The sequence below is a fragment of the Peromyscus californicus genome, unplaced genomic scaffold, assembly GCF_007827085.1.
Source record: "Peromyscus californicus insignis strain IS unplaced genomic scaffold, ASM782708v3 Scaffold_6__1_contigs__length_162567912, whole genome shotgun sequence".
Lineage (NCBI taxonomy): Eukaryota > Metazoa > Chordata > Mammalia > Rodentia > Cricetidae > Peromyscus > Peromyscus californicus.
In genome coordinates, this window is record NW_026294584.1 from 155,244,544 (window position 1) to 155,269,540 (window position 24,997).

At 38.4% G+C, this 24,997-nt stretch overlaps 1 protein-coding gene across 41 annotated transcripts in view; it reads right to left on the reverse strand.

The window, feature by feature from the left end:
- C2cd5 (C2 calcium dependent domain containing 5) overlaps positions 1-24,997 on the reverse strand; it is a 146,144-nt gene that overhangs the window by 112,616 nt on the left and 8,531 nt on the right. For 13 of the 41 annotated variants that reach the window (XR_008214172.1, XR_008214173.1, XM_052719071.1 and 10 more), the window contains exons 3-11: positions 23,571-23,657; positions 17,458-17,629; positions 14,683-14,778; positions 13,231-13,386; positions 11,853-12,051; positions 6,403-6,554; positions 2,611-2,796; positions 1,040-1,125; positions 423-455 (exon numbers count right to left, since the gene is read on the reverse strand). Coding sequence is in view for 39 of the 41 variants with exons in the window: in XM_052719071.1 (XP_052575031.1) it covers positions 423-455; positions 1,040-1,125; positions 2,611-2,796; positions 6,403-6,554; positions 11,853-12,051; positions 13,231-13,386; positions 14,683-14,778; positions 17,458-17,629; positions 23,571-23,657 (1,167 nt within the window). In the remaining 2 variants the exon portion in view is untranslated. Of the gene's footprint in view, positions 1-422; positions 456-1,039; positions 1,126-2,610; positions 2,797-6,402; positions 6,555-7,516; positions 7,642-11,852; positions 12,052-13,230; positions 13,387-14,682; positions 14,779-17,457; positions 17,630-23,570; positions 23,658-24,997 lie in introns of those variants that run through there. The other 28 variants (XM_052719069.1, XM_052719072.1, XM_052719091.1 and 25 more) reach the window with 9 other exon arrangements.

The window sequence follows — 24,997 nt, forward strand, 5'->3', positions numbered from 1 at the left end:
TAAGAAAAAAACTGCCTAGAGAATAAACTTAAAGTCTGTAGTCAGAGAAACAGAAACAAACTGTTCTCGGAGGCAGACTGCAGAAAGGAGGTGTGCCTTTTACAGTGTTCACTACACCTCACCTTTGTTTTCTCCCAAGTGCTGGTATCAAATGAACAAACAACATAAGAGTCTATAAGTGCTTATAGCTTCCAAAGCAGACAGAAAGAAAGCTGTGGAGCGCTGTCTGAATTGAAGCACAGGACAGGACACATGGAACCATGCACTGCATTAGCAGAAAAGAACAGGAGCCTCACAGTACTAAGTTCAGAAAAAGCCAGCAACATTTGTTAAAAGCTTAAATAAAACTTAGGTGAGCAAGATGAAAAGTAGAAAAGCTTCTAACACAAGGCACAGGCTCTCATACGTGTTCAGAAACATACCCGCCTTCTACAGAACCTATGAGGCGATCCTCCCTTAGCAATGACGTTTATAAAGAGAGAGAGAGAGAAATCATCCAAAAACTAGACTCAGTTTCCCACTCAACAAATTAACTAAACAATAAGCATAATTAAAATATTACACTAGAGAACCACTCTATTAATTTTAATCTACAGAGATATAGAAAGTGTGTCTTATCTCTAATAAACAGGCCAGTGAGAAAAATTATATCAGCAGATAAATATGTTAATATACTAGAGCATTATTTTAATGCAATGCTATTGAGATGTTTTTCTGAAAAATATTAACCATTTTCTTTTCTATATTGTAATTTTAATGGAAAAAAAGAAATGACTTCATCATTCAATGGATATTTTCAGGAGAAATATTTTAACTTAAAGATTAGAACACAAAACAAAAAACTTACAGAATTTTTCCAAACAAAAGTAAATATTGGTAAATAAATTACCGTGATATCTTAAAGACATTTGATCATTAAAACTACAGCATTGCAGATATGAGCAAGAATACCTTTCGGAAGTCTTTGAGCCCACAGCAGCCTAGGAACACAGGGCCATGGTACCAATGCAAGAACAGAAAGTAAAGTGGTGACTCTTACCCGCTGTTCCAACGCCGACTGAGTCTGTTGTCGCAGAAGAGCTTTAAAGGGCCCCCCTTCTTTTCCAGCACTACCACTTCCCATTCCTATAGGACATCAGCACATAAACAACAACCAAACAACAACTATAAAACAGCAAACCAGTATGAGTCAAAATACAAGAAAATGATCCACACATTTCACATATTTTGAGATGGCAACTAACACATACATTTTACTCTACTATACTAAGACTTTCTTTAAAGCAAGACATCGAAGTTCTGGTCAGAGCTAGTTTTAGAATCAATTTATTCTAATAAGAATATTATAACAAGGTAGGAAATCTTTGATAATATTCTATATTTAAAATGAGACTTTTAATAAAAATTAATCAAAAGAATAACTATTACTATTCTAACAATTTAGGCACACCAAAATATCTGATTAAATATAAAGGAGAAACATACTAACTGCTCATTTAAAATATCACAGGAGAGCTAAAGAGTATGGAATCAGCATTCAGAATGAAGTTTATTCTCTGCTGACACCCACCTCTGAAAATGGTGTCACACTACAACAGTGTGCTCATTCACAAAAATCAACACAATTTTTTGGAAAAAAAAAAATCACACATGGGTAAATAAATCTCAAATGTACATAGTCAGGGATGAAAGAATTCTATTTCCTCCCTCTTAGATGTATTTTAAGGCTAATGTCACATTTCTTTCTCTACCATTTGTTGTTCCTCTTGTTTCGATACTACTACAAGAACAAATATGACCCAAGACTTGTATGGAAATGGGATGGGTGAGAAGCTAGCGCTGCAGACTGGGGTGAATCCCACCCTCCCGAGACTAAGATGCACACAGTCAAATTTACTGCAGTGCCTTAAAAAGGAACTAATTCACATTCACATTTTTAGCTGTTCTTGGATAAGGAAACAAAGGTTAGCATGTGTGTAGTCCCATTCTGTTCTTTTAAAAATAAAATTTTTCTTATAGTAATCTAAACATTTTTAAGAGACTATACAATGCTAACTAGAAATAAAACTAAGATCTTTATATGAAGCATATTAAAAGTCACAAAATAAAGGTAAGTTTGCAGTGATAAATAAATTACCAGAAAACATAGCAGAATAACTTGATTAATGTAGTGGATAGAAAAAAGATATAATAAAAGAATATCACCAAAATGAGACTTAAACTGGTTCAAACAGAATAATTTTCTCATGTATTATGGTTTAGCAACAGGATGGCACAGGTCCGATGTGGATGGAGCAGGTATGGAGAGAAAGGAGCAAAGCATCTACCACAGTCACTTGAGTAGGGACATAGGTAGTGATAGTTACAATAAACATCCACATCCATGTCCTGAGACATAATCTTTTTAGGTATAAAGTTTAGTATATACTCATAATTATCCATCAAATAACCTCCAATGATATCTTTGTAATTCTGATTAACTGTCAATAAAATAACTAATAGACACATAAAACACACAATCATTCTTTATGGTATAAAATAATATGTTAATATGTTTCAAAGATGATTTAAAATAAAGGGATTAAAAAAGCTGACATAATGTGATCCTACCAGAAGCAGCCAGGAACAGCTCTTCACTGAAAGAAACACTTTTCCTCAGAACGGGGCTGACAAGGCTAGAGTGATGAGGGGTAAGGCTAGATTCCGAGAGGAGGCGGGACTTAAGGTGAAGGGAACCACAAGAGAGGGGGGTGGAGCTGGGGCACAGGTAGATCCCAGGCCCCTGTGGGTAAGGTGCTGTGGAGGAAAGTAGCAAAGATGCAGATTCAGAAGATCAGAAAATGCAGGAGAAGGAAAGCAATGATGAAGCAAAACATAACAGTCAAATGGATTTCAAATGCAGACAAATCAACACTGAGCCTAAGAATACCCACCCGCCAGAACCCTCTAGCCAACACAGTGCAAACCAAAGATACCTTCTACATTAACAAAGCCCTTTCAAACTCTGCAGTCATTAAAAATCTTTAAATAACTAGCAAGATTTTATGCCATTTACATTACTTTTAACTGACGTCTTCGAACACTTCAATTGCCCACCAATTTTTGTCAGTTGGTTGGTTGGTTGTGTGTCTCAGAACTTGTATGGTTGAAAAACACCCCTCTTCAGTATTATGATGAGAAACTTGTTGCTTCAGTCATAAACACTTATTTAAAGTGGTAAAGTTTGGTACCTTCAAATGTTACTAGCTAAGATACTGAATATTGTTGTGTTAATGGACTACTCATTAAAAAATAATCAAAGAGTACTGCCTTATGAATTCAAAATAGTTTTTTCTCTCCAATTTTGAAGTATAAATTAATGCTTTTACTTTTCTCTAAAATTTTTCATACTTTAATCTGACCATTGTACTATTTACAGAGATTTATTTAAAGATTAAAAACCCTGTGGATAGTAAGAAGTGTATACAACAGATTGTCTAAGAAAGTAAAATTAACCCCAAATCAAGAGTGTAAATCTCTATCATACACCAGCATTCAAAAATTTCACTCTTATTAATTGAGAACTTAGGGAAAATATTTTTAAAGTCTCATTTTTTAAAATGTCATAAATTAGATTCTAATACATAAGAAAAAATTTAAGAAATCTAAAAGAAAAACAGCATTAATTATAAACAGAAAAATAATTTTCTCAGGCTACCTTTAATATGTCTGTTCTATTTTTGACTTCTCAGTTTATAAATAATAAAGCAATTATAATCAGTTTATTCCATTATTTCTCGGAAGACTGAGTCTTGAATGTAGGGAATTAGAAAGCAGAGAAAGATGCACACTGAATCACAGCTTTAGGAATCTGAGAACATTATTCTGCCATTTCCTAACATAAGTGAAGTGCCCCTCTGGACCACTGAAAGGTGGTGAAGGACTCGCAGCAAGGCCAAGAGCCTAGGGATGCTAACATACAATAAGTTCCTGAGGCAAGTAAACATAATAAAGCACTCAGAGTCAGCTTATAAGTAAATGTTAGAATAGCACATGGTTTGTAAATGAGATTTTAAGAACCAAAATTACAAAGGCCATTGCTAGTATAGATGATGCCAGTCAGAAAGCTTAAGAGACCTGGTTTGGTCACTTATCTGAAAATCTTTAGGTTTGACCTTTTATGGAAATTAAAAAACAAAAGGCCAAGAAAACACTTTCAAAACTTTATCTATGCTATAACAAAAAATAATCAGTAAGTGTACTGAAAAGTAGCCTAGAACACAGAGTGAGTAGCCAAAGCCTTAAAACTATTGTTAGGAGATCTTACTGTTCATGAGGGCACAAACCCAGAGTCCCAGCTACACCTAGCAGCTAATGGGTGACTGCTTCGGCTCAATGGGTGACTGCTTCGGCTCACAAGGCAGTGATCAGCCTCAGCAACTTAACAAGATCTGGTCTCCAAAAGCATCCAGGAGCTAGGGGTAAATCTGAGAGGCAGAACGCTGGCCCAGGATGCATGATGTGATGTGTTTCATTTCCAGTGACAATAAAAGAAGAGCAGAGACAACAATACTATCCTAAGTCTATCTTGTTCTGACCATCAGGAACATTAAGGCCAGTCTCTTTTTTTTTTTTTTTTTAATTTCATTACAATTTGAATGGTTCGATTTTTATGGCACAAAGATAGCTAAAATGCCCCATTCCAAAGCATCCTTCACTATAAAATACTATATAAAATGCTACTGTATTTTCAACTGTTACTCCTAGTTAATACTATAGAATCAGCCTTCAGCATCTGTAGGGATTGGTGCTAGAGGCACCATCACCACCTTACTCCAGTTTCTTATCCAATGTGGGTATTATCTGCAAATAACCTGTGCACCTCCTCCTGCCTGTGTTAATCATCTTCACATTGCTTATGATAAGCACATGCTAAGCTAGAGAAGAAGCTCTAAGTATGCATCGTATGGGCAATAATGAAAAGGAAAAGTCGCCTGTACTGGGAACAGATGCAATCTTCTCAAGCATTTTTGTCCTGCACTTGCTTTGATATGTTAATAATAGGCATATACTTAGAAATAAAGTAACTGTGTTGGAGAGGTGTGACAGAGATGGTAATAAAAACAAAGAGAAAGAAATGGGTGCTTATAGTATTTCTATTCTGTGATCATATTTATAAAAAAGAAAGAAAGAAATTAAGTCTATAATAAATAACACTGCTTTGGAAGTAAGATTTTGTTTTGATAGTTTTCACGAGGTATGAATTCATTTTATATTCCTCTTCTAACACTAAAATAAAACATTAAAGGTTATTAAAGATAATAAATTCAAAATAATATAAATAAAAACTGTTTTAGTCAATCTGATAGGAAAACTGCCAGAAATATTACTTAAAATACTAGAAATAATAAGTCTGTAAATTTTTAGTCTTATATCAACTTTTTATCAAAAAACATTAACCAAAATCCAGAAACTATTCATAATACAAACAGGAGAGGGAAAATTATAAATTTAATGAATTGAAAAATATTCAAGGCCAAGGAAATTTAAAATGCAGTTTCAACCTGGAGAGCAAACCTAGCAAAGCTAAGCACCCTGATCCCATGGAGTCAGTATCAACAATGACTAAATAGTTAAATGTCACTCATCAAACAAAATAATTTCCCTATAAAAAAATTAATTTTAATAATTGAAATGATCAGTGTTTACATTGTCTTTTTTGTTTGTTTTTTTGTTTTTCGAGGACAGGGCTTCTCTGTGTAGCTTTGGCTGTCCTGGAACTCGCTCTGTAGACCAGGCTGGCCTCGAACTCAAGAGATCCGCCTGACTCTGCCTCCTGAGTGCTATTAAAGGCGTGTGGCACTGCCCGGCTACCTTATCTTTTAAGTTAATGTGTAAACAAGTTAATAAATACATGTGACCAATGTCATTTCCTCTTCTCTTTTTGACTTTTCCTTTTTTTTGTTTTTCCAGTTAAACTCAGGACAATACTTTACACTGACCTAACCTTAAGCCAATAAGCAGATGGACAGACATCTGTACAGCTATACAACCATTCCAGTTCTGAAATGTTTCCATAATAAAGACACAAAACTAAATTCTGAAATAAGAATTATCTGAGTGCAGCCCACTCTGGCGGCTGTTCAAGCGCCATGAGCCAGCACTCCTCTGGGCTTGAACAGGACAAGAACACTGTCAGCACCCAAAAGTCGACTTTGGACTTCATATCAACAATGATTAAAGTAGTTAAACTGTCACTCTCCAAACAATGGCTCTACAAAAAAATAATAACTGAAATGATCAGCATTCACATTCACTTTTAACTTAAATGCAGAAATAGGAGGAAAGACTTGGATGGGAAGCTCCTAAGAAACAGAAACAGTTTTTAAAAGGAAACACGAAAGGTGGGTGGAAGTGCCTTACCAGTCTTGGGTGTCAAACTCAAGTCTGTGTCAGAAGAAGAGGACTGTCGACTGTAGGACTTGGAAGGTGAAAAGGAATAAGTTTGGTTTTTCAGAGGGGTTGAGGGTCCTGATGAGTGAGGATTGGGATTGGGATCTTCATTGAAGGGAATCCTGCCAGAAGAAGGTGGAGACATATTAAGCAATCATGTGCCAAAGGGCTTGACAGTTGGCAGCATGATCCAAACATCAGGAAAGAACTGGGGTGGGGCCGGCAGTCATTTCTTAAGTGTGGAGCTGGGAATGAGGCCAAAGACAACGAACTGCTGTTTAACCATTCATCATTCTCCAGATAAATATTCTCTGCATTGAAACAGTTAATAAGTCGAGAGGAAAAGCAAAGAAGCATGAAATGGTAGACTAATGGGGATTAAAAATACATATATTAAAAGGAAAAAATAAAAAGAATAAATAAATGACAAAATACTTAAATAAATGGTTTTATAAGTTACAAAAGAAAATGATGGCCACAAATGGTGTGTGGAAATATCCGTAACTGTCTTTATATTTACACACACACAAGTATCTCGAAAAGAAAAAACTGTTTCCTTATCCTACAGCATCAGAGTGCCACAGCTAAAAACACAGCAGAGAGGACAATAGGTAGAGCTACATAGAAACACTGCGTTGCTTACCTGTTTTCCAATAGCTCTCTTCCACAGAATGAAACAGACCCTATCGCTTCAAAACCCTACAGACTTTGTACATAAGAGAATACGTAAATCAAAGTGTCAGTGTCTGCTTCATTAGAAGCATTATCGATTTCAATTCTAGACAAATACAGAAATAGTCACATAAATACAACTGAAGGGTTCTCAGAATGTAATACACAAAATCATAGGGCTCTGAGAGGATCTGTGGAAGAGACTTTGGAAGCTGGAAAAACACCTTCGCTTCCATAGTCAGAGCCTTTGTGTCAGCTAAACAGAAGTCCTTTATTGAAGCTGGATTCGAAGTAAGAAAGGGAAGAAGCAAAGATCTGTGGTACCTGCCTATGCTACCTGCCTGCCTGCCTCTGCAGCCACTCTGCCCGTGGCCTGCCTCTCCCCAGCTCTGGAGTCTGAGCAGTCTCGTACCAGTATAGATGAGAGTGGGAACAGACACAGAGAAGTTCTGAGTGAGTCGTGAGCCAGTAGCAGTGTGAATTGGGCTGTTGTGAGTCGAGCGGCATCCATGGCTTGGAGGATGAACCAGCGGAGACCTGAAGGAATTTGTGATCAAAGTGGAAGAAAAGAAAACAGTACATACAACAGATTGCAAAGTTATGTTAAAATTATTTTGAAGGAGCTTTTGTTAAGGGAGAAAACTTATTTTTTAATCCCTAGCATGCAAAAAGTTAAAATTAAAAAAGAACAGCCAATAATTAATTAGTTAGGATATAATTTTAAAGGATCAGATTAATCAAGAACTGTAAGAAAAATAGCAAGTATAATTGTTGATGGAACTAAGAAAGACTACTAAGACTTGAATTTTAAGTTTCTTTTTAACATACTTGTTTTTGTTTTCATCAAAAAAGGACTTGTTATTATGTTTAAGGGAGGAAAACACCCAACAAAGTGAAAGTCAAATACACAGCTGTCACGTTCTTTTAAACTAAGATATGAATTGTTTATTTAATTATATCTTTCTATGAAAAAAAGCTTAGCAATTATTTATGTTTTTAAGACAGAGATACTTAAGAATATATAGGAACTGTCAGCAGGGAGAGAGAATGAGGGAAGTGACCAGGTACAAACAGGCACAGTTCATCCTTTTAACGTACAACACATACTGAGTAAAAACAGGGATATCTAGCAACTGAACAGCAAGGGAACACAACATGGCTTTCAAACCCACTGATGCTTTGCTGTGGCTAACGTAAGTCTAAAACTTGTTTAGTACAACTGACACATTAAACCTCTTAGAGGTGGTCTGTTTTTATATACACAACTGAGTGAGTGGAGTTCTTCTCTCCCCTAAAGCAAAAAAGGGCCTTCAAATTCTTCAACTTGGGAGGAGTACAACACAGTTCTGTGCACACAAGAAATCACATGTAAGGCACTTGGAAAGCATCTGTGTGCAGAGCAGTGATTAGTCACATTGAATGCAGCTTTACCACAAGGAGAGCTCAGTGAGGAAAATCAAAGGGATCTGTATTGCTATACAACAGCTAAGAGAAACGAAACTTTACTGAGGGCATACATGCCATTAATGCAGGTAAAATATTACAAACACTGAAAAATTCAAAGTATGATATCAAATCAAAGTTCAAATATCTTAGAGCACTATCATGATAGATTCTGAGTTCTATCTGTCTCCTTGTATGAAAGTTTGCCTCAAAATAACACATTTCCAGTGTTAAGTCCATTCCATCCATTCTAATCCTTCATTCATTTAGATAATGTATTAAATCCAATCTGTTTCTTTTTACCAAATTCCAATTTAAAACCAACAGTGTTATACAATAACTAAAGACTAGTTTAGTTATAATAAGCTAAATCATAACGAATGCTAAAGTATCACCCAAACTAATTTCTTATGACAAATACAGTATAGCCCATGGAGACACAGCAGCCGACATCCCAGGGGGCTTTCTAAACATGGCCTATGTTGTCAGAAGCCTTCCAAAGACCCTAACAATGCAGGGTAGAACACTTCACTCTATGTCTCACAATTAAAGTATATGGCGGTGAGAGAAAAGGAGAAACACAATTCCTCTAGGGTTTACTGAGCGTCTCTTCATGAATGCACATAAAACACAACCCTGTGGTTTCTCTTTCTAAGGTTTCACCAAGAAAAACACTTTTCACTCAAAACCTCAGCGTACAGATTACTTCAGAGATGCATCTGTGGAAGCCAGGGCTCATGAGGTGGAGTTTTAAACCACATGGTGGCAACAGACAGATTCAGGTCTTACGTGTGTGTGTGTGTGTTCATTTGTTTATTTGTTTATTTATTTTGAGGCAGAATCTTACCAAGTAGCCCAGGCTGGCCTCCAACTTGAGAGTCTCCTGCCTCAGCCTCTCAAACATTGAGATTACAGGGATATACCATGGTAATTGGCTTCAAGAAGCAAGTCTTCAAATTTGGTATGGAAAGGGAGTCAGGGTCTGAATCTATGTGCATCGAACTCTACCTGTATCAGCTGAAAGTCCACACTCTTGCAGGACACATTTTATTTATGCATTTTTACTCCAGTGTCATGAATACATCCAGGACCTCATACTTGTTAGGCAAACACTCTACATACCACTGAGCAACATCCCCAGCCTTAAGACGCATTTTTAAAGCAAACAGAGGTTACAACTTTTTAAATAATTTCATTTGTAAATACATTTCCAAATAAAATTTGGTACTACTGTGATAAATCTTGTGAGCAGAATTTAATCCAAATAACTAAAAAGACCATCAAAGGAAGGGGCTAAACAAGTATATGCTCAAGATAAAGAAAACTCCATTTTTCACAAAGATCACGAGGGGGGAAAAACTTTTTTGAGAATTGAGATTGTTTCCATTTGCCTTCAGCCAACGACAGAATTTTGACCCCCTGGTAATCTAAACTAGGAAAAAGTCAGCAGACTACACCTGAGGCCGATCTACCTGCCATCTGATTTGTAAAGGAAGCCTTACTGGAATACACAGTAGCACTCGAAGTTTATGTGTTGCTGGTGCTACAATGGTAGAGTTACACAGGAGCATCAGCAACATACCTGGGCACACAGTTTCCCAACCCTTAACTGAGAACTATCTCTAGATCACTGGTCCTTATGGAATTACTAAAGGCTCCAGCATGGAAAAAGTGTTACTTCACTTGCATGGAGTTGTTCCAATTACATAAGCTGGTCAGCAGCTCTAGTTCCCAACAAGACTTTCAACATAATCATTAAAACAGAAAAAGAAATCATCATTCAAACATTCTCCACTGGCAATTCAGAATAGCACTTATTTGAAATACTTGAGAACATGAGCATCTTAGACTTCAGAATATTCGAAGAGACTTTACCAGAAGCACTTCTAACCTAAAAACTCCAAAATTGAAATGCTCCAAAACCCAATGCTCTTGAGGACTGATACCTAAAGTGTATCCTATTTTATTAGAGTATTCCAGATTTCATACTTTCAGATTAGGGATACCCAAGCTATCCCCCCACCACCCTTGCTCAAAATCTTCCTTTGATACAAGTGAAAAAACACAGGCCAAGTCAATCACAGATATGAGCTTTGCAAGGTGTGCTGGCTAGTTTCATGTCGACACAAGATATGGTCATCTGAGAGAAGGGAACCTCAACTGAGAAGATGCCTCCATAAGATCCAGCTGTAGGCAAGCCAGTAGATCGTGTTCTTAATTAGTGATTGATGGGGGGAGGGCCCAGCCCATTGTGGGTGGGGTCACCCCGGGTTGGTGGTCCTACAAGAAACCAGACTAAAGCCATAAGGAGCAAGCCAGTAAGCAGCATGCCTCCATGTCCTCTGGATCAGCTCCTGCCTCCAGGATCCTGCCATTTGCACTCCTGTTCTGATGCTGTTCGGTGGGGAACAGTGATGTGGAAGTGTAAGTCAAATAACCCTTTCTTCCCCAAGTTGCTTTAGTCATGGCGTTTCATCACAGCCATAGTAACCCTGACTAGGCACCAGGCACAGAGCTTTCAAGCAATGTTTAAGTCTAAATACCCTTAGATCACAGAATGAGAACTCCTTTGCAGGAATTTTTTATTGGTTGTTGTTGGTTTTTTGTTTTGTTTTGGTTTTTGTTTTCTGTCTAGGTCTGGGCGGGAGGGTACTTTCTGTTTTTGTCATATTTTATAAATAAAGACTACACTGCTAGTATCTAAAATATTTACTAACTGGCCTTTTAAAGAAGTTTGCTTAAGCAGGCATGGTGCTGGGCACCTCCATCTCAGCTCTTACAAAGCTAAAGATAGCTTGAACCCAAGAATTTTGGGTCAGCCTGGGCAACAATGTGAGAACTGATCTCAAAAAGAGGAAAGAAAAGATGAGAGAGAGAGAGAAAGTGAGAGGAAGGAGAGAAGCAAGGAAGGAAAGAAGGAGAGCAGTGAGAGATGTGTTCACCCTGCCTTACACAGACCCCAGTATTACTATTTAATGATCCCCAATGTTTATTTTCATGAACTGTTGGCACATGGTAGACCCCGGAGGCTGAGAACCCTGTCAAGACAACCTGTAGTCTTCCTTACACACTGCTAACAGTAGAGCCACATTTAAGCGTCTCCTAGAAAGGAAGGCATTCCACACAGGACATGAACATTCATTTTGTCTTTACATAGATGACGTCTAAGGATCTCGAATAGTTTAAGAAAAATCACACAAGTAAAAACTGTATGTTAACACTGCTACCAAAATGTGAGAACAAATGAAACTTCCAGGTAAAAGATAAAAAACTCCATGAGAACAGTTTCATTGATTCATACTTACTCCTTCATTTCTTTGGATGGGGAATTACATGCAGGAAGGAATGCTGCTGGGCTACTTAATTTATCCAGAGTACACGCTGTTCCTATGGCTCGTACCACTAACCCAGACTCGCCTTCCAGATCAAAACACTGCAAGTACCCAACAACTGCATTTCCTCTCATCTCAAGTACTTTCAAGCCAATCTTTCTCTGTAATTCACCTACCAAAAGAAAGAAATTCATTTTTAACTTCATATCTCTATATTATATACTTTTAAAAGAAAGATATAATAGACATACAAAAACAAAACAAAAGTTTAATAATCATAGATTCTTAGAATTTGAGGAGAACTTAGAGTTATCTGGTCCACGCTCCACTTTCAGGAGGTAAGATACTACTGGCTGCAAGCTGAGGCGTGTTAAGTAAATGCTCACTCATTCATTCATGTGCCTTACAGAAAAAACAGTTTTGGGTTCTGCATTGTATGTTGGCATTCTTCTCATCTCCAAGGTGTTAAATATTTGGATGAGCAAAAAAGATATATACTCCAAATCTAGGGGATGGAGAGAAAATTAAATGACTCAAGTATTTGCTGTGCATGAGGACCTGAGTTCAGATCTGCAGCACCATATGCTAGGTGCTAACTCTCCTAAAAGTTAGAAATGACTCTCCTAAAAGTTGTCTTCTGACACTCACACTATGGCACATGTATCCATGTAAACACACAAACACAAACACATACATGAAAATATTTTTTAAAATCTCAAATATGAGCCAGGCGGTGGTAGTGCACACCTTTAATTCCAGCACTCGGGAGGCAGAGCCGGGCGGTCGAGGCCAGCCTGGTCTACAGAGCAAGTTCTAGGACAGGCTCCAAAGCTACACAAAGAAACCCTGGTTCGAAAAAAACAAAAAACAAAACAAAAAAAAACAAAATCTCAAGTATAACAGCATGCCCCTATAATCCCAGCAGTGGGGAATTACTGGCTGAAGAATCCCTGGGACTTGCTGGCCAGCCACTCTGGCCAATTGGTGAGCTCCAGATTCAGTGAGAGACCCTGCCTCAAAAACACAAGGTAGAAAGGGATCAAGGAAAAAAACAGATGTCAACCTCTGACCCACACATGCACACATGCACACACACACACACACACACACACACACACACACACACACACACACATACACACACACAGAGTGAACTCACACATCTGATTCAGATGTCCACTTGTTAAAAGTGTTTAATGGGATGGTACCTGGGATAAGGAATCAACACTTATAATTCAGTCTTGGTTGTGAAATTTCATGTACCATACGAAAGGAAAGTGAAAACATTAAGACTAAGTTAATCAACAGAAATTTTAAGACTAAGCAATCAACAGTTGCTTTACTAGAATACCTGACATTAAAGAAATAAGTCTCTGTCTGGCCTCATTTGATGCCCTTGGTGTGCGAATACGATCAATCCATTGATATTCAGGGTCTTCATTGACCACAAGTTCTTCTACAAATCCATGGATCACCACAGCTCTGTAGCACTTTGGAATAGATGTTGCTGTTAAAACAAATTACTTATTATCCTTCTACTAACCACAAAGCCAAACTTAAATTTAAAAAAAATATATATATAGATCCAAACAAAAGGAGAAATAAAAAATAAAAAGTATCTGTGCAGCTTTTATGTTTTAGATATATAAAGCAGGAATATCTACTACATAACCTCAATGCAACTGTAAGAGCTCTCAAACAACCTTTTAAGATCTGTTTTATCCTAAAAATAATTTCCTGTCATGAAGCTTCTCACTTTTCTCACGTAAGAATAGCAAATATATTGGGGCTGGAGAAATGGTTCAGCAGTTAAGAGCACTGGCTGACTGGGGTTGAATTCCCAGCACCCTTATGGCAGCTCACAACTGGCTATAACTCCAGTTCCCAGGGATATGACACCCTCACACCAATGCACATAAAATAAAATTAAATAACTTATTTTTTTAAAAATGAATAGCAAATATAAACTGTACTTTTATGATCCAGAGTATGGCTATAGACATTAAATCACTGTTCAATACAAAGTTTAAGAAAATCAAAATATCACAGAGTACCACATAAGTCTGTACTGTTAAAAATAAATTTAAGTTTATAAAAACAAAATTAAGTTTATAAAAACAGTTGGCCAGCTGGTGCTAACATTATAGGCAGAATGTTCTTTCCATCTCACACTACAGCCCCTTTCCAAACATGTTGAGAAATCCCACAGCCCCTCATTCCTAACAGAATCCATGCCATACAACCAACTGTTACAGTAGTCACGTACTAATTAATAGATCCACTGAATATGAAACTCATTTACATAAATGTATCATTGGGTTTAAGTAAAATCTAGTCAGATTCAAAAGGGGGATCATCCACACCAAACTAGTCTCTCAGAAAATGTATTCATGCACTGAGGATGACTACTTGGGGATGCTTGACCCACTAACAGAGATTGGCATGAGTTTCCAGAATAGATCCACACTGGTCACTGTCCTGGGGCCTCATGTGTCCAGGCTATAGACTGCTCCATAGTACCATCCACAGTTCTCCCCTCATTCAGCATTCTATACCACAGCAAAATGCCTTGGGATTTTTAAACAAAAATTTCCAAGAACTTGTAAAAATTAGACATCATTTACTCTAAAAATCAAATAAACAATCACAGAGTTACAGTGACTATTTCTAGAAATTTAACCATTTTTTCTCTGTTATAAAAACCAAACCCTAATACTTTTTCCATTAATCCATCTGAGTATTAGTTTTTCATATTTAAAAATTATTAAATTTCCTGTTAAACAAGACAATGGCATTTACTTACTGCAAAAGAATTTGACTCCACATGATGACTGTCTAAATCTGTTTAAATCATTGAAGAGGTCTACTTTGACAACCACATTGATTTCTCCACGGATACCTGGAGATTTAAAAATCAAGTTTCTAAGTTAAGAAAACAACATACAATAACCCATGATGCAAATAGATGCAATTACTGATCTTCAAATAATGTATTGTCATAACAGTAAGGTTAGCTTTACTTCCTGGATATTCTCACTCCCAGTTGGTCACTGGGTACACTGAAGCTAAGTATAACAGCCTGAGAGAAGCATCATGCCCACTATTACCTAACGGTTCACCTACCTGAGCCAAGAATGCCTGAAAGAAGCCCCATTTTAAGTGATGATGGCAGTGGTGGAAAGACGTGCTGAGTCCCAGGAGACAACCCACTAAACATTCACTGTGCTCACATCAGCCCAGCGAGGTCATTCCTACAGTAACACCATTCCCATTTTAAAGAAGAAATTAGTATTTAATTAAAAGTTTACCAATTCACATAGTGTTGGTAACTAACAAAGGCAAGGGTAAGGGCAAGAATAAAAAGTCAGTTCTTTATAATAGCAAGGATAGACTCCTAATCCAACTCTGATTTAACATGAGAAGTTTTATACATGGGGCTTTCAAAACATGCTGCAATAAATAGGAATGACCTAGCCCTTACTGCTAAACATTTATTAAATAGCTTTACTCGACTGTCTTGATCTCTTGTCAACTCAGTGCTGATGGAAGAAGGCCTTCTAAGAAAAGCCTTTACTAATTTACTGAAACAAGAAGAGATATTTCAAACACAGAGCCCATATTAAGCCAATCAGAAACTATCTTTAACGTTCTACGTTGGGAAACTATTCCATGCACAAGGTTTGTACTGCTTTAATCCGGGCCCATAATTACCTCTTTAGCATCACTGACTGACCAGTGAGCTCCAGGGATTTTTCTATCCCTACCTTTCGTGTTTGGGGATTGCAGAAGGTGCCATGTTTTCACATGGGTACTGGGGATCTGCACTCAGCCTCTTGTTCTTATACAGCCATCACTTCAGTGACTGAGCCGCTCTCCCACTCACTCCCTCTTTGAAACAGGGTCTCTCTAAACCCTGAACTCACTGACTTGGCTAGGTGACCTCCAGCCAGAGGACCTTCTGTTACTCCTCCCAGTACTGGTATGCCCTGCTTTGCACAGCTTCTGAGGATCAAACTCAAGTCCTCACTCTTGTACAGCAAGCACTCTGATAACTAAGCCATCTATCTGCCTAGACTTTGGAGACATCTTTTTAACTGCAATAGCATTTGATTGTATTTACTTCCTGACTATAAAGATAATATATAATACACTGTAGAAAACAAAGGGTGAGGGAGAAAAGAAAGGAAAACATTTATAACTCAGAAATGGAACTGTGCACGCAGAAGCATTATATCATACATTCTACCAAATTTTCTCATGTTAGTACATATTAAAATTGGGACCATCGTATTTTATAACGTAAATTTTGCAACCCATAATATATCACATTGGTATACCTGTTTCACTGTTTTCTGAAAACTTCAGTTTCTTCTGACTGTAAAACAGGGCTTATAATAGGATCTAACCTATTTTAAAATCCCATTTCTCAACCTGTTTTATCATTTTGAATGTTAATAAATAATAGGACACAGATAAAGTCTCAATGAATTTATACACAAATGTTTTGCTTTATTACAAACATCTCACTTCTTTATTGTATCCCTCTATCCGTGGAACTGCCAGGTCAGGAAAAAGAAATGCAGCAGCAGAAGCAAGGCGGGGCCATTCGTGTCAGCCCTGGGCAGCACAGCCCTCAAAAGCAACCACACAGTTAGAAAAGCAGGTCTCAGGGTGTTTGGTCATGGGACCCCTTTACAATCTAAAAATTATTGAGAATTTCAAGGAATTTTTATAAAGATTATTATCTATCAATATGTACCATAATAAAATTAAGATTACCAATTTAAAAAAATTAATCATTGCGTGAACTTTTTATAAAGAGTTATTTTCTTAAACAGAAGAAAATTAGTGACTAGAGTTCACTGTGGCATCTTTACAAATCTCTCCAAGGTCCTGTTAATGAGTCCTCCTTCTGCTCTACGGTGTGTTCTAACTCCTCTACAACAGCACATGTTTGTGAGAGACTGAATAAAGACAATGAATGACACAATCACTGCACTGAAAATAGCTCTAACCACTAAACCCACAGCAGCGTTTCAGGGACTTCAGGTGCTCCTAGACCGACAGGCTAGCCTCAACCTCACAATCCTCCTAGTCAGCCTACCAAGTATTGGGATTAAAGGCATGCACTGTCATTTCTGGCTAAGAACCCAGCTTTAAACAACAAAAAGGTTTTAGGAATCTTTCAGAAGACAAATATTAATATTAATCAGTTTGAAAACATGTCCTAAAAACATAGAATAACAATGTTATTCTGTATTTTCCTTTTTTTTTTTTTTTTGTCACTGATAGATACCATCCTGGAGTATAGTATAATGCTGGCTAGGAAAATGCTCCACCAGAGCCAAACCCAACCCTCAATACAGCTTTTAAATAACACATTTACTTCCTCTGTCACATGGAGTCAGCAGGTATGTTAACTGTGTTCAGAGAAATGTAGATTCTCTCAGCAACACTTGGCTACTTGTCTATTTTTCAAGGTATCTTTTAGGAATATTTTAAAAACCACAGTGTAGTAAAAAAGGTAAACAGAGAAGATTAAGACTGCATTTCATTTTCTTCCAATGCTACTCCTTACCATGTATGGTGTCATAAATTGGGAACCACCCTGAGATGACTGTTGCAGCTTCACTATACAGTAAAGGATCGATGTCAATGTACACCTTGCCAATAGCATCGTTTGCACTGTAAGTATCGTGGTCAAGAACTGTGATCTGCAGAGGTTCATCTTGTAAATCTTCATCATCCACCTAAAAAGTACACCCTGAAATTAAATCTTACACCTTTGAAATATTAAGTATCACAAAGCTACACACTACCAAACCATAAGGGCATGTTAGGGATTTATCTGTAAGGCAGAGGTAAAGAGATAACTAGGCCCAACACCATAAACCAGTGGTAGAGTATCTGCCTAGCATATATACTACAAGGCCTTGAATGCAATTCCAGAACTACAGAAAGTAAACACTTCCTCTGGAAAAAAAGAAACACACACACACACACACACACACACACACACACATTGGAGACAGGGTCTTTCTATGTAGCTCTGGCTGTCCTTATATGCCCACTAAAAGACTACATTTCCCAGCCTGTCTTGCAAATGGTAAGTTGCAGGCACAACTAGTACCCAGAGCATGGTAAGGTGGGAAACCTCTTAAAGGGATCCATCTCTTGGAAACCTTCAAAGAAAAGCTACTTCAGGGAAGAACAGTTCCTGCAACTGAGTCCCTTGGTAGAAAACTCAGACACAGCCAAGCTGCTTGGAAGTGGTTCTTTTGAGAAATATAGGCACAGCCCACATGGAGATCATTAGGAATGGCAACCACTGTCCGATATGACAATTTCCCAGGCAAATATCTTATTGGCTGTGAGCTAAAGTGTAAATAGCTTTTCAACCTGCAGTTTTGTCTATTTAGCATGTGTGGTATTTGAATAAGAATGGCCCCCATAGACTCATATATTTGAATGTTTAGTCACCAGAGTGGCATTATTTAAAAGGATTAAAAGGATTAGGGGGTGTGGCCTTTGGGAGTAAGTGTGTCACTGGGGGTGGGCTTTGAGGTTTCAAAGGCCCATGAGAGGTGCAGTCTCAGTCAGTCTGTGTCTATGTGTGTCTCTTCCTCTTCCCCCCCTCTTCCCTCTCTCTCTGCAAATCAGGATGTATCTCTCAGCTACTTTCTCTAGAACCATGCCTGCTCCCATTTAGTTCATGATGGCAATGGGCTAAACCTCTGAAACTGTAAGCAAGCCCCCAATTAAATACTTTCTTTTATTAATGTTGCCTTGATTATGGTGTCTTCTCACAGCAATAGAACAGTGACTAAGTCAGAAGGTAGTACCAGGAGTGGGGTATTGCTGTGACAGGCCTGACCATGGTGCTTGTTGACAGAATATGGACTTTGGATTAGGAAAGCAACTGAAAGTTTTAAGTGGTGATTAATGGGACAAAGTAGTAGACGCATGGAAGACAGTAGTGCTGAGAATGATGCAGATTATAATGGCCTTGCTTGAGAAGTGTCAGAGAAGGAGGATATTAGTAAATGGGCTAGAGACTGTTCTTGAGATATTTTGGAGAAGAATGTGGATGCTTTCTGCCCTTGTCCAAAAAAAATCTGCTAAATTGAAGAGTTTGGGATTAATGGTACTGGCAGAGGAGATTTCAAAATAGCCTAGTATTGACTTTGTCATGTGCTTACTAAGTGATCATTCTTATGCAGATCTGTAATTAAAAGGAGCAAGCTAAGAAAGGAAAAATACAAAATGTACAGTTTGAGGAAAAAAGGAGCACCAGGAAGTGTAATGGAGCTGAGTCCAGTGTGCAAGGAGATAAAAAGTTTAAACAAAAGCCTGATGCTAAATGGAATAAAGGGAATGATGACCTCAGGGCAAGACCCCACTCAGTTCACCTCCAACTTGTGAAAAGTAATTTAGGAAAACTTAAGCAGTGAAGGAAATCATCAAAAACAGAAAACTGACGAAAATGTATTTGAATGACGGGGCTATGCTCTAGCCCCAGTTAGTAGAAGAACTTGGCAGCTTTGGCCATGTAGATCTAGCTTATAAGTCAAGGATACAAGAAAGAGTTGTGAAATCTCCCTCCGTGGCTAAGGAAAGCTGCTGAGACCAAGTGTGAGTCAGGGGTGTCTCTGCATGAAGGCCCAAAGAGGTCATTGTGTGAAGCTGTGAGGGTGAAGCCTGAATTGCCTTGGAGACCCCAAGATGCTGGAGATGCCAGAGTTGTGGGATACCTGCCAAGGAGAGCTGCAGGCCAGGTGTGGAACTAGCCCACACAGAAGTGTGATGCAGTCAACAAAACTGAAAGGAGTTGGAGATCTGAAAATTGCTTTGATATCATTCATGAAAATGTATAGTTTGGAATTTGCCCTGATGATTTTAGGTGTTGCTTTTGTCTAGTACTTCTCCACTATGCTCCCTTAGCCCACTTTTGGACTGGTAATATGTATTATATGCCATTATATGTTGGAAGTATGTGATCTGCTTTTTTTATTTTGATTTTACCAGAGATTACAGTTAAGAGATTGTCATGAGTCTCAGAAGAGACTTCAAACTTTGGACTTTTAAATTAAAACTGTTGAGACTGATAGACTATGGGGACTTTTAGAATGCATTTTTTTCATTATGATATGGCTATAAGCCTATGGGAGCCAGGGAACAGAATATGGTGTTTTGAATAACAATGGCCTCCACAGGCTTATCTATTTGAATGCTTAGTCACTAGGGAATGGTACTATTTGAAAGGATTAAAAGGATTAGGAAGTGTGGCCTTCTTGAAGGAAGTGTATCACTGGGGATGGGCTCTGAGGTGTCAAAAGCCCACAGCAAGTTCAGTCTATCTCTGCCTGTGGATCAGGATTGTAGCTCTCAGCTACTCCTCTAGCACACATCTGCTCCTACTATGAGGGTAATGGACTAAACCTCTGAAACTGCAAGCAAGCCCCCAAAATGCTTTCTCTTATAAGTGTTGCCTTGGTCATGGTATATCTTCACAGCAACAGAACAGTGACTAAGATAGCATATCTATACCACTTACACCTCTATATTATCTAAAGGATGCAACTGTCTCAAAATGCCAATATTCAAACAACTCTATGCCTAACTCATTTAAGAATATCATCCACTTTCACTGGTGCCAGCTCATATTAACATACACATAACTTTCCTGTATGAACACATTATTATAGCCACCCTCTGAAAGGATACACACTGAGGAAAATGGAAGCTCAAAATGGGCAGCATGTGTACATACATGTATAAATTAGCAAGTACCAAGAATAGGACTTCTATTTTCTCCATTTGGACCTCAGTATTTCACAACAGGCAGCTAGCCAGCATCCCGACTCTTATAGAATAAGCTTTCCGGCACTAAAGGAGAGATCACAATCCTGCCATTGACCAGGAGCAAAGCAGTGTGATTTCCTTCCTTCTCTGGTAGGTTAGAAGACTAGTAGCAAAACCAAAGCAACCTTCAAACCAGTCAACACTCTGCTGTACCTCATTCTCTTTCCTTAAAGGGCACAGGGCTACATTTTACCCAGGCTTACACAATGACTGCAAAGCAAGTCTCAGAAAAGAAGACACAGGAATCATTCTCTGCACTACCTAGGACCACAATGGAGATATCGAGGAGCGAAAGCACTCTAGTATATTTTAAGTGAAAGCTTCTTCAATGCTTCATTACCCTGTCTCCAAAATGTACAACGGTGGAGTTGGACATGTCAGAAAATGACACAATCTACTTAAAAATGAATAGGTACACAAAGGGAAAAGGCAGATACTACCAGGAGATAGCCAGGTACATGATGTTTTTTTCAGAGAACAACCATAAAGAAGCTACAGAGCTAGAAAGACTAATACATCCTAGGCAGAACAAGAGAGACTGGATTAGGATAAGGGAGAGATACTCCAGAAGTCATCAACATCCCATGATGCCAAGAAAGGATCACTACTGCACAGGAGACAAAGTGCAGGGGGAAAGGAGGAGGAGAACACAGGCCTGGATGAGGAGATAGGAAGCACCTCCACCTTAGAAAAAATCTCCAGGTGCAGGTGTGCTTGGACATGAGCACTCCCCAACCCTCTCCACCCAATCCTTCCATCTCAGAACCTGCCACTTAGCCAGGCTCTTCTGTACCAGAACCTCAACTTCTGCCCCACCTTCATCATCCTTGACCCTCTGTGAGCCAACAAACCCCATAGAGTCACAACTGCTTCCAATAACCCACAGCAATCACAGCCAATGAGAATTAATCCCTAGTCTTGATATATAGCTCACATATAACCCCTGTGCTGACTTGAGAGAGAGAGAGAGAGAGAGAGAGAGAGAGAGAGAGAGTTAGTTCACAGGTGCATATGTGAGTACAAGTGGTCAATGAGGCCAGAAGACAGCATTGGTTCCTCAGGAGCTCTCTAGGCAGTTGTGAGATGCCCACATGAATGCCAGGTACCAACTCAGGTAGATCACCTGGAAAAGCAGCCAGTGCTCTTAACCACTAAGCCATCTCTCCAGCCCCGGGCTGACTTGTGAAGAGTGCTAAGGCTCTTAATGGAGAAAGAAGTCTCTTAACATATGGGGATTAAACATCTGAATTTCTATACATACAAAAAAGAAATTAGCTAGCCAGTTACCTCATACCACTAAAGAAGTTAACTGAAAATTAATCAATGACCTATATATAAGTGCTAAACCATGAAATTCTTAGAAGAAAACACATGGAGTGGGTTTTTAATACCAAAAGCATAAACAGCAACATGAATCTGTATGTACTGAACTGCATCAAAAGAATCTGTACATCAAAAAATTATTAAAAAAGTAAAACCTACCGAACAGAAGAAGCATCTACAAGTGGTATATGATAGGAACAGACAATAAAAATATATAAAACATATAAAGCCCAAAGCTCAGTCCCTAGTACAAATACACATATGAATACACACACACACACACACACACACACACACACACACACAACTTCTACAATTCAATAATAAAAAAAACTGGGTGGTGGTGCATGTCTTTAATCCTAGTACTTGGAAGGCAGAGGCAGGTGGATCTCTGTGAGTTCAAGGCCAGCTAAGGCTACACAGAGAAACCCTATCTCAAGGGGATGGGGGGAAAAGCCCTAGGGGCTGGAGAGATGGCTAAGTGGTAACTCTCCAAGCCTCTTTGGGCACCATGCACATACACGGTGTTCAAACATATAGACAAGCAAAACAACTATACACATAAAATAAAGTTTAAAAACAAATGTCTGTGATCCCAGAACTCTGGAGATAGAAGCAGAAGAACCAGAAATTCAAGGTCATCCTCAACTACATGATGAGTTCCAGCATAAGCAAATTCAAAGAAACAGGAAGCAGATCAGAAGTTACCAGGGTCTAGAAAAAAGGGAATGGAAATTATGGCTCAAAGAGTACAGTTTCTGTTTAGGGTAATAAAAACGTTTTGGAAATAGTAGTAATGTTTGCAAAACACTATAAATGTAGTTAGTACTATTGAGGTGTACCTAAAATGAAGCTGAGCAGGGTGGAATGCATCAGCTATGTGGGAGGCTGAGGCAGAAGGGTCTCAGTTCAAGGCCAGCATGGATAATATTGCAAGATTTGGCCTCAAAACAAAAAAAACAAAACTGGTTAAAATCAGGCTTGGTGTCAGACGCCTATAATCCTAGTACTTGGGAGGAGGATCAGGAGTTCAAGGCCAACCTTAGTGACATTAAAGATATAAAGTAGTTAAAAGAAGAAAACTTTGTCTAAGTGTGTACATTGTTCTTCAGATTTGATACATGCTAGGACCCAAAGAAAACTACAAGCACAAAATGACTATGAGGAACCCATTTTTCTCCTTCATTAGCATATATTTTAACTATGATGTAATGCTTCAAAAGCTCAATATTCCAACCAGGTGGTGGTGGAATACACTTTTAAGCCCAGCACTTGGGAGGCAAAGACAGATGGATTTCTGTGAATTCCAAGCCAGTCTGCTCTACAGGACAGCCAGGGTGGATACACAGAGAAACCCTGTCTCAAAAAAAAAAAGTTCAATATTCTCAATAAACAAAAAAGGAACTACTTCTCAGGTATAAAATCTAGTATACTTAAAGTAGAAAGTCTTTATCATTCCCAGGAAAAAAAGGTACACCCAAACAACAGAGATATTCAACAGCTTACCTCAAATTTAAACCACTCCGAGTTCCACTGAGGATTGAGTGACTTGAGGTACACATCTGTCTTAAAGGTTGTATTACCAAATTTTACCTAAAAAAAAAAAAAAAGAAGAAACTATTCAAATACAAATACCAAAACCAGGAGTAAATGCTAGGCTGGGAGTGGTGGCACACACCATTAATCCCAGCACTCAGAAGGCAGAGGAGTCTGATCTCTAAGTTCAAAGCCAGTCTCGTCTGCATAGAGAGAGGTTTTGGAAATAGTAGTAATGTTTGCATTACAAAACTGGGAGGGGGGTGTTTCGGGGAGGGGTAGCAAATGTTAGTAGCAGCTAACAAAGTGAGGGTTAGCAAAATAAAGGGGAAAAGACAGTCATCCTAAAAAAAGAAGGTTGATATGCCCAGGTAAGTAAGTAGGATACAAGGTACAAAGGATCGCCTACTGGTCTACCTGACCAGCTCCACAGAAAACAGAAAACATGCATCCTGACATCAGCCCTGAGGAAGGAGTTGGCATGTCTACTTGAGGAAGAAGCTACAACAAAACCAGAAGGTAAAGAAGACATCCTCTTAGCATCTAAGCAAGAGAAGCCAGAAACACACCCATTAATACAAGGACGGAGTAATAGTTCCTTGTTTTCTAACTTCCTCGCACTTATTATTTTTTACATCCCTTACTTGTGCACACAGTGCTCAGTGGTAAACTACTGTATTTTATGTTCACATCCTAAAGGACAATCAATGGAGCTGTATGGAGAGACTATTTCAGTTCACAGTAATCCTGGTATGCACTAAATCAAAAAGACCCAAAACTAAAGAGGGAAGAGAGCAAGTTAAGCCCCTGGTATTTGCTCCTCCACCCCCCAAAAAAATCAACTGTGAAAGCTCAGACTAGATTTGGAAGTGGACAAGAAGCCTGAGAGCAACATACCAAAAGTGGCTTCCTAACCTGCCTCTATGATTCTAAATTCAATCTTTTTTTTTAAAGGCTCTTTTAATAAAAATTTTAACCACATTCATTTAGTGTGTGTGTGTGTGTGTGTGTGTGTGTGTGTGTGTGTGTGTGTGTGTGTGTGTGTGTATTCTACTGTGTAGGTCCCAGGCATTAAACTGAGGTCCTCAGGCTTGGCGGAGGACACCTTTACCCATTGCCACCTTGCTGTCTCCTATCTACCCTTTAAGCCCTTCCTCTAGGCCCTCACCTTTGCCAACAAGGACTTTGACTGACCTTGAGAGAAATTAAAGGCTGCTGCCATTTTATCACAATACTTACATAGCACAATAATGTATATATAAATACTTACAAATGCTGCTTCAATCAGCTAAGAATTACACTTGCTGATCTTATTGCTTAGTCTAAGAAATTTAAACTACACAAAACTGTACTTTTCTCTTCTGCATATTGTTATACTTAGTTTTACAGTTTAAAGT